The following is a 15,752-nucleotide window of genomic DNA, read 5'->3' as shown; positions in this document are numbered from 1 at the left end:
GTGAGTACTGTTACATCACCTCTATACTGCTGAGTGAGTACTGTTACATCATCTCTATACTGCTGAGTGAGTACTGTTACATCATCTCTATACTGCTGAGTGAGTACTGTTACATCATCTCTATACTGCTGAGTGAGTACTGTTACATCATCTCTATACTGCTGAGTGAGTACTGTTACATCACCTCTATACTCTCTATACTCTCTATACTAACCACTCCTCTCTGGGCTCAGTGATTTCACGTCACCAGTGCTACTTTCTAACATGACGCCAGTGTTTGTTTACATTTTCATTTCATTCAAAGGATCCGAACCGATTGAAGTTTATGGATACCATGACTGTGGTAAGTTTTAAGGGGCTTAACAGTCATGGTATCCATAAACTTCAATCGGTTCGGATCCTTTGAATGAAATGAAAATGTAAACAAACACTGGCGTTAGCGTTAGAAAGTAGCTTAGTGGTGGTCCAGAACTGGAACCGGCCGCGTTATCTCCGAACGCCTAAAGTGAAGACCTGACGAATGACAAGCAGAGGAAAGGAATGTTAAATAGCCACCAAATACCAACATTCCACACACACCCCTGTGACAGCCAATCAGAAGCCAACCCCTAAGTGACAGCACTAAATGACAGGGGAAAACAAGTGACAGCAGTCAGGTGACAGATGACAGAGAAGGTGGGTGGTTCCCGACCGTAGTCAGGAACCAGAATCGTAACACAAATGGATATGTTGATAGCGTCATAACGACTAAATATAAACCGATTCTGTCACGGCGAATGTCTTAGTTCTTTAAACAATGTTGGATGATGTAATTGATGGGTCATGAGTCATTGTGGAACAAAATAAAAATCGCGCGGATTGATTGATTGATTAATTTGCATTTTTATTTTAAATGTTTCTTCTCCTTTCTATAGAAGCAGCTGGGAGGTGCGCTGTTTTAAGTGAGGGTGGACTGAATGGATATGTTGATAGCGTCATAACGACTAAATATAAACCGATTCTGTCTTAGTGTCTTAATGTCTTAGTTGCTTAAACAATGTTGGATGATGTAATTGATGGTCATGAGTCATTGTGGAACAAAATAAAAATTGTGTGATTTGATTGATTGATTAATTCAGTTTTTTTTACCTACTTTCAAGCAGCTGGGAGGTGCGCTATTTTAAGTGAGCATGGCCTATTGAATTGATTGATTGATTGCAAATTTTATTACTGTCCGCCTGGTTTCCAACTGGTTAAGTTTAGGCCCTCTTTCGAAGTTGGTTAAGGTTAGAGTTTGTCTTTAGAGCAGGGCGATAGACCACCAGCCCTGGTTCCAAACTCTAACCTTAACCAACTTCGAAAGAGGGCCTAAACTTAACCAGTTGGAAACAAGGCGGACAGTAATAAAATTAGCAATCAATCAATTCAATAACCCACGCTCACTTAAAACAGCGCACCTCCCAGCTGCTTCTATAGAAAGTAGGTTTAAAAAAAATAAAAATCCTATAGGGCAAAGAACACTTTTTTTTTATTTGTTTTACCTACTTTCTATAGAAGCATCTAAGAATGAAGTTCTATAGAAAGTAGGTTAAAAACTAAAGAAAAGTTGGATGTGTTAGTTGGTTGGATGTCTAGATGAAAGACAGTTGGATGTGTTAGTTGGTTGGATGTCTAGGTGAAAGACAGTTGGATGTGTTAGTAGGTTGGATGTCTTAGTTGAAAGACAGTTGGATGTGTTAGTTGGTTGGATGTCTTAGTTGAAAGACAGTTGGATGTGTTAGTTGGTTGGATGTCTTAGTTGAAAGACAGTTGGATGTGTTAGTTGGTTGGATGTCCTACTGAGAACAATTGGATGCACTTCCGAGCTGCTTCCACATGGAGGCAACTTCTCTTTTTTGTTGTGGGAACAACTTTTTCTGGCGGATGGTTCTTTCAATAGATCTTCGATTAATGTGTGTTTATTGTATAGCAATAAGGTTGGATGAATGTGCCAGTTGTATAAAAGCATTACACCACTTGTAGTCGTGGTTTGTGAGGCTGCGCCTCGGGCCTAACGACCACCCCTAGGCATGATTTATTTTTCACAAACCACTCCTGCGCGTGATGTAATGCTTAAATATACTATACAGTGCAAAGCAGAAGTGGGATGAGGTACAATTTAGGTACAATATAATTTACAGTAAGGTGTACTGAGGTATGGGTTGTAGTGCAAATTCTTTGCCAATAAATATAAAGTGTGTTTAGGTGTTCTAAAGTGTGTAGAGTGGGTGCTGCAGTGAGTTGTTTGTTTAAAGTGAGTGTGTGCGTGTGGGTGTGTGTGGTGTGAGTGCATTTGATGGTTGTTGTGTAGTGTTATTGTTCGTTAAGCAACCTGATGGCCTGGGGATAGAAGCTTCTTCTGAGTCTTTCTGTGCTTGCCATGAGACTCCGGTATCGCTTGCCTGACCGCAGCAGTTCAAAGTGGCAGTTGTTTGGGTGGCTGGATTCTTTGATAATTCTCTTAGCCTTACCCATGCACCGCTTGTTGTAAATGTTCTGGAGAGTGGGAAGCCCCCCTCCAATTGTGCGTTCTGCTGAACGGGCCACTCTCTGTAGTCTGCTATGGTCTTGTGTGGTGCTATTCCCAAACCAGGAGGTGATATTGCCAGTCAGGATGCTCTCTATTGTGCATGAGTAGAAGTTCTTAAGGATCTTCTGACTGACTTGGAACTTCCTTAGGCGCCTGAGGAAGTAGAGGCGTTGCCGTGCCTTCTTCACAACACTGTCAATGTGTGTGGTCCATGTCAAGTCCTTGGATATGTGGACTCCGAGGTACTTGAAACTGTTCACTCTCTCAACCGGTGCCCCGTCGATGCTGAGGGGGCTGTAGTCCTTGACCCCCGACCTCCTGAAGTCCACAATCATCTCTTTTGTTTTGCTGACGTTCAGGGAGAGGCAGTTCTTCTGACACCACTGCGACAGATTCTCTACCTCTTCCAGGTAGGCCCTCTCGTCGTTGGCAGAGATCAGGCCCACCACTACTGTGTCATCAGCAAATTTGATGATTGTGTTGTTGTTCCGCTGTGCCACACAGTCATGTGTGTACAGGGAGTAGAGGAGGAGACTCAGAACACAGCCCTGGGGGACCCCTATGTTGAACGTGATGGATGAGGAGGTGCAGTTGCCTGCTCTCACCACCTGGGGTCTACCCGTCAGGAAGTCCAAGACCCACTGGCAGAGGTCATAGTTCAAGCCCAGGTCCCTGAGCTTGGCTATGAGTTTGGAGGGGACTATGGTATTGAATGCTGAGCTGTAGTCGATGAACAGCATTCTCACATAGTTCCCCTGCCTCTTATCCAGGTGTGATGCTGCTGTGTGCAGCACATGGGCTATGGCGTCCTCCGTGGACCTGTTGGGGCGATATGCAAATTGCAGGGTTGATGGGGAGGGAGGAGCAGATGTAGCCCTTCACTAGCATCTCAAAGCACGTCATGGCTATGGAGGTGAGAGCTACAGGGCAGTAGTCGTTGAGGCAAGTGTGCATGGATTTTTTGGGTACAGGGATGATGGTGGACTTCTTCAGACACACACACACACACACACACACACACACACACACACACACACACACACACACACACACACCTACACGTACACACTCACACACACTAAACTCACTGTAACACCAAATAATGACATGCTGGCTGCTGCTGCTGCTGCTGGATTGGTCTCAACTCTGCTCACTGTGTCTTTGTTTACTCAATTATTATTTTTGTATTCTAAAATGTGTTCTTAAAACGTGCCGGTTCAACGGGAGCACGTTGAGACGTAGAAAGCCCCTGTCGGCCTGAACAACAACACACAGATGTATTATAGATGCCCTGGTGTCTGTAGCACCTCTGGATCTGTTTACACTGTGGCTTCCATCTCGTTTCATCCTCCTGTCGGGGTAAATGTGCGATCTGTCTCGCTGATCTGCCTCCAGCGGCCCGGCGCCGTGCCGCTCGTACAATATTAATATTCAAACCAAACGCCTTTTCTTTTTATACAAAACCAGAACAGCAGCACTTTCCGGTCTGTTCTCTGCCTGGCTGGGCCTCACACTGCCCCCCCCCCCACCATGGTTCCATTTGGAAGTCACCGGTGTTTAGCATAAAATACTGTATTATTTTCAATCATTTGTAACAGATGAAGAATACAAAGTCTACCCCTGTAACCACGGTAACCACTGTAACCACTGTAACCACGGTAACCACTGTAACCACTGTCAGTAAATTACATTGAATACATTGATAGAATGTCAGTAAATGACATTGAATACATTGATAGAATGTCAGTAAATTACATTGAATGCATTGATAGGATGTCAGTAAATTACATTGAATACATTGATAGGATGTCAGTAAATTACATTGAATACATTGATAGAATGTCAGTAAATTACATTGAATACATTGATAGAATGTCAGTAAATGACATTGAATACATTGATAGAATGTCAGTAAATTACATTGAATACATTGATAGAATGTCAGTAAATTACATTGAATACATTGATAGAATGTCAGTAAATTACATTGAATACATTGATAGAATGTCAGTAAATTACATTGAATACATTGATAGGATGTCAGTAAATGACATTGAATACATTGATAGAATGTCAGTAAATTACATTGAATACATTGATAGAATGTCAGTAAATTACATTGAATACATTGATAGAATGTCAGTAAATTACATTGAATACATTGATAGAATGTCAGTAAATTACATTGAATACATTGATAGAATGTCAGTAAATTACATTGAATACATTGATAGAATGTCAGTAAATTACATTGAATACATTGATAGAATGTCAGTAAATGACATTGAATACATTGATAGAATGTCAGTAAATTACATTGAATACATTGATAGAATGTCAGTAAATTACATTGAATACATTGATAGAATGTCAGTAAATTACATTGAATACATTGATAGAATGTCAGTAAATTACATTGAATACATTGATAGGATGTCAGTAAATGACATTGAATACATTGATAGAATGTCAGTAAATTACATTGAATACATTGATAGAATGTCAGTAAATTACATTGAATACATTGATAGAATGTCAGTAAATGACATTGAATACATTGATAGAATGTCAGTAAATTACATTGATAGAATGTCAGTAAATGACATTGAATACATTGATAGAATGTCAGTAAATTACATTGAATACATTGATAGAATGTCAGTAAATTACATTGAATGCATTGATAGGATGTCAGTAAATGACATTGAATACATTGATAGAATGTCAGTAAATTACATTGAATGCATTGATAGGATGTCAGTAAATTACATTGAATACATTGATAGGATGTCAGTAAATTACATTGAATACATTGATAGAATGTCAGTAAATGACATTGAATACATTGATAGGATGTCAGTAAATGACATTGAATGCATTGATAGGATGTCAGTAAATGACATTGAATGCATTGATAGGATGTCAGTAAATGACATTGAATGCATTGATAGGATGTCAGTAAATGACATTGAATACATTGATAGAATGTCAGTAAATTACATTGAATACATTGATAGAATGTCAGTAAATTACATTGAATACATTGATAGAATGTCAGTAAATTACATTGAATACATTGATAGGATGTCAGTAAATTACATTGAATACATTGATAGAATGTCAGTAAATGACATTGAATACATTGATAGAATGTCAGTAAATTACATTGAATACATTGATAGAATGTCAGTAAATTACATTGAATGCATTGATAGGATGTCAGTAAATGACATTGAATACATTGATAGAATGTCAGTAAATTACATTGAATGCATTGATAGGATGTCAGTAAATTACATTGAATACATTGATAGGATGTCAGTAAATTACATTGAATACATTGATAGAATGTCAGTAAATGACATTGAATACATTGATAGGATGTCAGTAAATGACATTGAATGCATTGATAGGATGTCAGTAAATGACATTGAATGCATTGATAGGATGTCAGTAAATGACATTGAATACATTGATGGAATGTCAGTCAACGGTTAAAGTCATTGACAGTATGAGACGGCATGTTAAGTTAAAATGGTTAAATACCGCTGTGAGTCTGAGAGAAGCACACGTTGGTCAGACACTGAGAGCAGACCGCTGAAGGAGTCATCTGCTTATCTTCAGAGGCTGGAAGACCAATTCCTTAGAAGGGATTCAAAGCCAGAAAAGCTAAGATTAGGGACGGGGGAGATAGGATTCGTATTTTGAGTGGGTTCTGAGTGAACAGGAAGACGCAGGAAGAACCGTTGATTAAACCAATCATTTTTGGAATAGGGGTCAATAAGGAGGGATTTCATTGCTAGTATATAAGATTGAGGCAGAGAGAAAACTCTTTTCTCCCCGCTCGTCTGACCGACGATCATGACCGCCATTGTTACTCGGCTGAACGAGTCGTGCCCTTCCTGCTGACATGGCGTACAGACCTTGTAAGTCTCTTTGTGGATAACAGCTAAATGTATACATGTATATGTACCCTAACTGGTGTGATATATACGTCATATGCGTGTTGTAGTCCATGCAGTTTAGGTGAAGACATCTCATCCTTCATGTGTGTAAAACATGAAAGTATTGCTCTGCATGGATATGTGTCATTATGTGTTATGTGATATGATAAGAGCGATGCACTGCTCTGTTGTATTTTTATTGAACTATTTTATCACACTTTTTACTTCTTACTGATACATTGCTCTGTTGTATGTTAAATACCCTGTTGTATGTCCTTTCTATTTTATAATTGTTAGCCTATTTTTAAACTGAATCAAACCACACTTTTTTACTCTGTCTATTCTATTTTATTGTGTGTATTACTGAATGAAACTGTAAACAGAGAGGCCTATTTGGATGCTAGATCCTAATGTGAAACACTGTGATTTACCTTACATTGCTACCTCTCTATCTTTTTTATGCTCGCTTATGCCTGTATTTTTTTCACTGCTGTGAAGCACTTTGAACAGCAATTTCTGTATGAAAGGTGCTATACAGTTATTATTATTAATATGTGTTGTTATTATTAGTGCTGTCAATCGATTAAAATATTTAACTCGATTAATCGCATGATTGTCCATAGTTAACTCGCGATTAATCACAATTTAATCGCATTTTCTTTTTTTGACCATAAACTCATGTTTTCCAAGTTTTAATACTCTTATCAACATGCGAGTCAACAAATGCTTGCTTTATGCAGCCATTTAACACAAAATAATGACCCTCATGCATTGCAAATTTGCATCAAATTCAAAACAGAGTGATGCACAAAATAACTTAAAAGAAACAATGAATAAAGTGCATGAAATAATAGGGGAAAGAAAACGTTAGGAACTTGTTACATTCACCCACACAAGGGCTGAGTAATCACACACCCCCCCCTCTCTATCTCTCTCTCACACACACACACACACACACACACACACACACACACACACACACACACACACACACACACACACACACACACACACTTTGAGTCAGAAACAAACATAGTATCAATGAGAGTATCAATAATACACCTGAGTGAAGTCTAATAAAAAAAATAAAAAGTAAAAAAAAAATAATAATAATAATAAAAATAAAATAAATATTGAACAAGTTTATCGTGAGTTAAAAAAAATAGTGGCGTTAATAGAATCGGGCGATAACGCGTTAATACCGTGTTAACTTTGACAGCCTTAGTTATTCTATGTGTTATTAAATGTGTGCAGGCCTGGTGCTGCTGTTTGTGGTCTGGATGAAGCGCCGGGAGAGGGAGCGGCAGAACAAGCAGCTGCTCATCGACCCCGAGGACGACGTGAGAGACAACATCCTGAAGTACGACGAGGAGGGGGGCGGCGAGGAGGACCAGGTACACACACACACACACACACACACACACACACACACACACACACACACACACACACACACACACACACACACACACACACACACACACACACACACACACACACATACACACACACACACACACACACACACACACACACACACACACACACACACACACACACACACACACACACACTTCAGAAACAAACATAGAGCATAGAATGAGAGCATCAATAATACACCTGAGTGAAGTCTAGTAAAAAAAAAAAAAAAAAAAAGAGAGAAGTAATTTCTTTCTTTATTTTTTATTATTTTTTTAGTTAATCGTGAGTTAAAAAAAATTGTGGCGTTAATAGAATACCGCGTTAACTTTGACAGCCTTAATATATACATATATATATTTAATTTTTCTTTTTTACTTTCCAATGCGACCCCACTGTCACCTACCCGCGACCCCAATTTGGGTGGCGACCCGTAGTTTGAGAACCACTGGTCTAAAGTAGGGATGTTCGATATTGGCTTTTTTACCGATACCGATATACCGATATTGTCCAACTCTAAATTTCCGATACCGATATCAACCGATACCGATATATGCAGGGTTTCACCCCCAAAAAAACGGAATAATTTCAGGTAATTAACATTACATATCTCTTGTTGTGGAATTAACACAACATTATGCATACTTTGACAATAAATAAAATCTGAATTTGTTCTTACTTGCTTGCCTGGGTAAATAAAGGTTGTAAAAAAGAAAAAAGAAAAAAATTAAACCGATAACGATAATTTCCGATATCACATTTTAATGCCAATATCGGCCGATAATAGCGGACATCTAAAGTGAATGAATGTTTAAGGTGATGTGTGTCCCCCTGTGTCCCCCTGTACCCCCCCCCGTGTCCCCCTGTCTCCCCCTGTGTCCCCCTGTCTCCCCCTGTGCCCCCCTGTGCCCCCCTGTGCCCCCCGCAGGACTACGACCTGAGCCAGCTGCAGCAGCCCGACTCCATGGAGCACGTGGTCAGTAAGCCCCTGGGGGTCCGCAGGGTGGACGAGCGCCCCACCGTGCCCGAGTCCCAGTACCCCGTCCGGCCCCTCGTGCCCCATCCCGGGGACATAGGGGACTTCATCCACGAGGTCAGAGGTCACACACACACACACACACACACACACACACACACACACACACACACACACACACACACACACACACACACACACACACACACACACACACACATTTGAAATGTTTATTTATGTCCACATGAACAGAAGTACAAGGAGGCCTCATACAAAGGACATAAACAATGCCAGTGCAATCAGAAAATTATGAAGAACAGTCAGGTACAAGGTGCATGGACGGCAGAATCAATGGTAAAGGTAACAGCGCCTCCTCCAAATTGAGCGGCTTCCTATAATTGCTGATACTGAGCAGTACCTGGCTAACTGCTTGGCCTTCCTTTTGGGGAGACCGGCTATTTGTAGGCGCCTCACAACCAACTTGTGCACCACATGCCCTAGGCTGCCAACGATAAAAACTAGGAGTTTACATCTGTAGCCTAGCTGTGAGATGGTCTGCTGTAGCTGTTGGTATTTCAGCATTTTGGTTAGGAAGGCTTCTTCTAAGCTGTAGTCAAAAGTACAGCCAACCTCGAGAATGGACACCTCCCTAAGGTGTTCATTTACCACAAATACATCAGGGGTGTTAACTGTAATACTAGAGAACATGGAATTATCATTGCACAGGTTGAACATGCTTGGCTTCACAGTAGAATGCTTATACAGTATGATGGAGGACCTAAAAATGAGAGAGATATCTTTCGCTATCAAATCTACTATTCTGTCATGCCTACTTATGTAGAGGCCCCTGTATACATGGCAACCATTTAAGATGTGGGACATGGTTTCAGCTATTTGGTTATTGTCATGATGAATACAGTGAGGAGCATGACTGCCTGGAAACCAGATGGAGAGATTCAGTTTAGATGGTAAGACCTGTAATCTCGCTTTCAGAGTGAAGATAACAATGCACTCATCTATGGCAACATTTTTGAACACAGAGTGAGAGACAGAATGGTCCGCGGCAGGGAGACACGCAATCTTCCCCTGCAGTCTCAACTCAGTCCATTGTTCCCGCTGTCTTTGTTGTTGTGCCCACAGGAGGCGACCTCAGGCATTAGTCAGTGGAAGTTGGTGATCCATTCCACACACAGACATAGATGCTCTGACTGAGATACTGGGGTCAGATATAATATTCTCTGAGACAGCCACTGCCTCAGAGTTAGACCCCACCCACTCCAGGGTAACACACACACACAGGAGGAGCAGGTCTCACAGCGACAGACCTGTCCTCCCAGTTTAGTCGACACCTAACCATTTAGTCGACATTTTAAAAACACAGATCGGTTTGGAAACACAGGGCACATCAACAATGATTGATTGACTGTTTTGTAGTTAGACCTGATGCACGAAACCCTTCCGTTTCATCCTCTTCTGCACCTTTGTTTACACTTTATTTGTTTACACTTTATTTTATCTCATATCTTTATGTTCAGATCAAATTTGATCGCCTATATCTATGTATTTCTACTATTACCCTGCCCATACCTGTACTTCCCTTCCCCCTCCCCCATGCTGCTATGAATTTCCCCCAAGGGATAAATAAAGGAATATCTTATCTTATCCAGTGTTAATTTTGGCAGCTATTTTTATCTTTTTCATTTTCATCATAATTAGTCACCTTCATTTATTTTTTGCTTAGTCAGTTTTTGTCAACTACAGGTCTGAGCATTTTAGTCTTAGTCAGTTTTAGTCTCGATTTAGTCTTTTTTGTTTTAGTCTAGATTTAGTCGCAGAAAACGGATGTCATTTTTGTCTTTATTTTTTTTTCGATAATGAAAAAAAAGGCATTTTATTCTCTTGTAATGCAATTCTATGTACCGCTACAGTCAGTCAAATTAACATTATTTTCTATTGGGATCATAGATTCATGTAGACGCCCCTCTCCCCACTCCCCATATATACACCATAAGACATAATCAAACCAATAGTTTTAGTCTTAGTCATGTGTCAAATGCTCCTTTTTCGTTTTCATCATATGTCACCTTCATTTATTTTTCATTTTAGTCTTAGTCGTTTTAGTCAACTACAGGTCTGAGCATTTTAGTCTTAGTCAGTTTTAGTCTCGATTTTGTCTTTTTTGTTTTAGTCTAGATTTAGTCAGGGGAAAAAGCTTCGTTGACGACCATATTTAGTCATCATTTTCGTTGACAAAATTAACACTGATCTTATCTTATCTTAAAAAACCCAAAAAGGCAAGGATTTTTGTGGTACAAATAGTAGTATAGAGAGGAGTATAGAGGTGCCTTTTAACATACGTATGTAACATTCTGGGCCTTTCTGTACAGAATATGCATAGCGGCCTCTGATGTAGTATTTCAAAACTACACAGAGATGTGGTCTTGATTTATCGTGTTGCATTCATCAATATTGGGTCTCATTCCCGAACGAAGTTACGACAAAATTTCGGCCCATTTAAGACATATTAGGGCTGGGAGTGGGAGTCCCCAAATTTTCCTGAGATCAGATTTGATCGTGGCTGAGAGCAGATTCAAGAGTGCTGAGGAGCTGAGGAGCACTCTTAAATCTGCTCTCAGCCACGATCAAATCTCATGATTGATTGACTAATTTAAAATGTCATTATAACTTGACAGACTGTGTTCTCATAGTGATTCCTTCACGTCAACGCTACAGGCCTCCTTGGAATTAATTACTTAATCAAAAATATGACAATATTTGTACGATAAGTAATTACGCATTTGATGTCGGAAAAATAAATAATATGGATTCATCTGATCACAGGGCAGCTGCTTAACCATATCTGAACCAGCTATTTTGGACAAATGTATAATTACTTTAATTACTATTATTATTCAAACACAATTATGTAATTATTGTGAAATGATTGAAAATAATAATTATTTAATGCCTTCTGTGGAATTTGTATTTCTTATTTGTTACACATCTGTTTGAATGATTAATTATATACATTTGAAAGAATGCAGGTCAACATGCAATGTATCCCATTGATTGGTATACAATGGGACAGACCTTTGTTTGATTGATTGATTGAAAACTTTATTAACAGATTGCAGAATGGGTACAGTACAGTACAGCTCAATTACATAAGGGGATGCAGACCAGAGAAAGACTTTCGTCTTGTTTACATCAGGGTCCCCCATTTTCAATTCATCATAACATATATGACACACACGACACAGATAGACAGTATTGCTACATCTATACATTTATGACATACCAGATTTGCAAATACAGTACTGTTTGTGATACAAAAAGAGTCCAGAAAAGAGAGTACATTTGACGTAGAAACTGTTGGAGGAGGTTGGGTAGTAGGGGTGGGTGGGGGATAGACTTACACTGTACAAGCAAAACTGTACATTGGAATATTGACAAAACCATACTTGGTCATTTACTGTACATTGGAGGGGGTTGATATAGCTATAAACCTGCATTCCTTCGAATATATCATTAATCAATTAAACGTATATTGAAATATAGCCTATACACCAACACTGAAATGACAGTGGATAAATAAATAAGAACTAAAGCTAATCGGTGGAAATAGACCGCATTAATATTCCATAACAAGTCTTGTGTGCACCTACGAATGAACAGTAGCCTATGTCTTAATTATGGAATAATAAGCCATACTGCGTTCATTCATTACGCCCGCCGTAGGCTATATATATTATATTTCATTCATTCATTCATATACAGTACTGCGCGCGCGTGTGTGTGTGTGTGTGTGCGCGCGCGCTGCGGCAGGTGTACCGCGAGCTGTATATGATGCCAATACATTAATCTAATCTAGTTTTGATGGCACGCAAGCGTGATTACGAAACCTAGCCGCATTTCTTAGAGACACTCTCTGATTGGCACTGACTGACGCTAGGTTTCGTAATCACGCGGCTCGCAAGACTCGCAAAGCACTTCCGCCAACTCATTTGCACACAGCTGCGTCACTAGTTGCCTTATAAGGAGCTCTGGAGGCAGTGTTTTGTATGCAAATGACCTGAACGGGAACGCGCTTTCGAGTTTAAGACAGAATGCCATTCTCCAAGCAGATATCAGATCATATAATTTGTGCGACCTTTTCAGCCACTTAAGACATATTACCAGCACGTTCAGGACTCAGAGTGAACTTGTCATTGATTATGTCTCAGTGGTTCCAAGATAAGTCTTCCAGAATATATCGTTGAAAAATTTTCGGGAATGAGACCCAATGAATGTACCGCTTACCTGCTGAAGACACATGCGGACTCTGCACCGTGGGGGATCAGGCTTTCTGCTCATCCGCTCCCAGTCTGTGGAACCCTCTCCCTGACCGCCTGAGAGCACCACAGACTGTGGATGCTTTTAAAAAGGGCCTCAAAACTCATCTTTTTAATAGTCTTTTGTTGATTTTTATCTAGTTTTAGCTCCCCATTTTATGCTCTTTTATCAGTTTTAGCCCTTTTTATTTAATGTTTTTTACTCTTTTACTAGTTTTAGTGTTCTTTTTACTCCTTACTAGTTTTAGTCTTGCTTATTTTATATTCTTAAATTTTTTTTACTCTCTTGCTAGTTTTTATGTTCTTTTAAAATGTAGCGCTTTGAGTTTAGCTCCACAACTATAAAGCGCCCTACAAATCAAATATATTATTATTATTATTATTATTATTATTACATTACATTTACATTTAGTCATTTAGCTGAACGCTTTTATCCAAATCGACTTACAAGTTTTGTACAACAAGTCATCAGGAAGGGCACAACTCTATCAGCTGAGTAACAATGTTCATCAAAGTGGTGAGTGCTACAGTGTATGTTAGTTTATTAGGACAGTAAGGTTAGTTAGGGTTATGGCAATCTTCTTTAATTATTATTATTATTATAATCTTTTTCAGATAATAGTTGAAGCAGTGCGTCTTTAGTCGACAGCGAAAGATTATTATTATTATTATTATTATTAGGGATGTCCGATATTATCGGCCTACCGATATTATCGGCCGATATCGGCATTAAAATGTGATATCGGAAAATATCGGTATCGGTTTAAAAAAAAAAAAAATTATTTTTTTTCCCTTTCTATAACCTTTATCTACCCAGGCAAGCAAGTAAGAACAAATTCTGATTTTATTTATTGTCAAAAGTATGCATAATGTTGTGTTAATTCCACAACCAGAGATATGTAATGTTAATTACCTGAAATTATTCTGTTTTTTGGGGGTGAAACCCTGCATATATCGGTATCGGTTGATATCGGTTGATATCGGTATCGGAAATTAAGAGTTGGACAATATCGGTATATCGGTATCGGTAAAAAAGCCAATATCGAGCATCCCTTTAATATTATTACTATGTACTTGGCAAATAAAAAAAATCCTTTTCCTTCCCTCTCCTCCCTCTCCTCCCTCTCCTCCCTGACCCCCCAGGGCTTGCGGGCGGCGGACAACGACCCCACGGCGCCCCCCTACGACTCGCTGCTGGTGTTCGACTACGAGGGCAGCGGCAGCACCGCGGGCTCCGTCAGCTCCCTGCACTCCTCCAGCTCGGGGGACCAGGACTACGACTACCTCAACGACTGGGGCCCCCGCTTCAAGAAGCTGGCCGACATGTACGGGGGAGGGGACGACGACTAGAGGCGCCACGGAGACGAAAGACCAAGATGAAGACACACACCCTTCACACACACACACACACACACACACACACACACACACACACACACACACACACACACCCTCTCGTCCTGTCAGCTGGACTGCCATGCTGTGTCTCCTTATTAACCCCCCCCCCCCCCCCCCCCCCCCCCCCCCCCGGTGTGCCCTTTCAGAACACACACACACACACAACGATGACAACACACATGCACACACACAAACACAAACACACACACACACTGACCAACTGACCAACCAACCGACCAATCAAATTAATGGCCACAGTGGACTGTGCCGTGAGGCGGCTCTGAGACTGAAACTGAAGCTTTGAACTGCAGGCTTGTCATGTTTTGTGTTTCCAAACCTCTGTTATATATATTTTGTTGTTGTTGTTGTTGTTGTTGTTGTTGTTGTTGTTTTTGTTTTGTGTTTTCTGCTAGACTTAGGGGCTGGTTACTTTTTTCTTGATTTTGTTTCCCTCTTTAGATCGTTAAGCTCTTTTGTCGTCCCTCGCTCTCCTAGACACGAGCCGCTTCCTGTCGTTGGCGGGGGGGGTCGACTCGTCCCCCGCCCCCAGCCCCCGCCCCGCCCCCAGCCCCCGCCCAGCCCCCGCCCCGCTCCCAGCCCCCGCCTGCCCCTCTGCAGATAGCTCCAGCCGCTCGCTCGCTCGGCCCCGAGGGGGAGAGGAGAAGAGAGGAAGTGGAAAGTCCTTCCAGCGCTGAGGGCACCCGCTTATTCTTTCTTGAACTTGAATGACTGAGAACAGAAGCACTGTTGTTTAAGAAGTGCCTCCAGTGGTGCATATATTGAGCAGACTCCCGCTAACTTAGGGCTTTACGTGAACCCCGACCCTTTAACTGGGACCATCCCTCGTTGCGTCTGTCGCCCCCTGCAGGGCCTAGCGGTGGCCGCGGTAGACGTCAGTGGTGTGGTTTTGTTAGGAGAACTGGCTGTGGAGAAGGATTGGAGTCATGTGGACATAGTGTGGACATACAGGAAGTGCTACAGTGTGGACATACAGGAAGTGCTACAGTGTGGACATACAGGAAGTGCTACAGTGTGGACATACAGGAAGTGCTACAGTGTGGACATACAGGAAGTGCTACAGTGTGGACATACAGGAAGTGCTACAGTGTGGACATACAGGAAGTGCTACAGTGTGT

General features: G+C 40.8%; 1 protein-coding gene across 1 annotated transcript in view; it reads left to right on the top strand.

Moving 5' to 3' along the window:
• Positions 1 to 14,568, top strand: part of LOC311244221 (cadherin-4-like) — a gene marked incomplete at both ends in the record, with an annotated part of 21,158 nt that extends 6,590 nt beyond the window's left edge. Inside the window, 3 exons of the mRNA XM_084333627.1 lie at positions 7,747 to 7,886; positions 8,840 to 9,004; positions 14,362 to 14,568. Of these exons, the coding sequence (XP_084189753.1) occupies positions 7,747 to 7,886; positions 8,840 to 9,004; positions 14,362 to 14,568 (512 nt within the window). The remainder of the gene's footprint in view (positions 1 to 7,746; positions 7,887 to 8,839; positions 9,005 to 14,361) is intronic.
• Between the last annotated feature and the right edge of the window lie 1,184 nt (positions 14,569 to 15,752).

Source organism: Notolepis coatsorum, assembly GCF_963971535.1.
Source record: "Notolepis coatsorum genome assembly, chromosome: 17".
Taxonomy (NCBI): Eukaryota; Metazoa; Chordata; class Actinopteri; order Aulopiformes; family Paralepididae; genus Notolepis; species Notolepis coatsorum.
The sequence above is the reverse complement of the archived record's forward strand: the minus strand, read 5'-3'. Positions and strand labels throughout refer to the sequence as shown.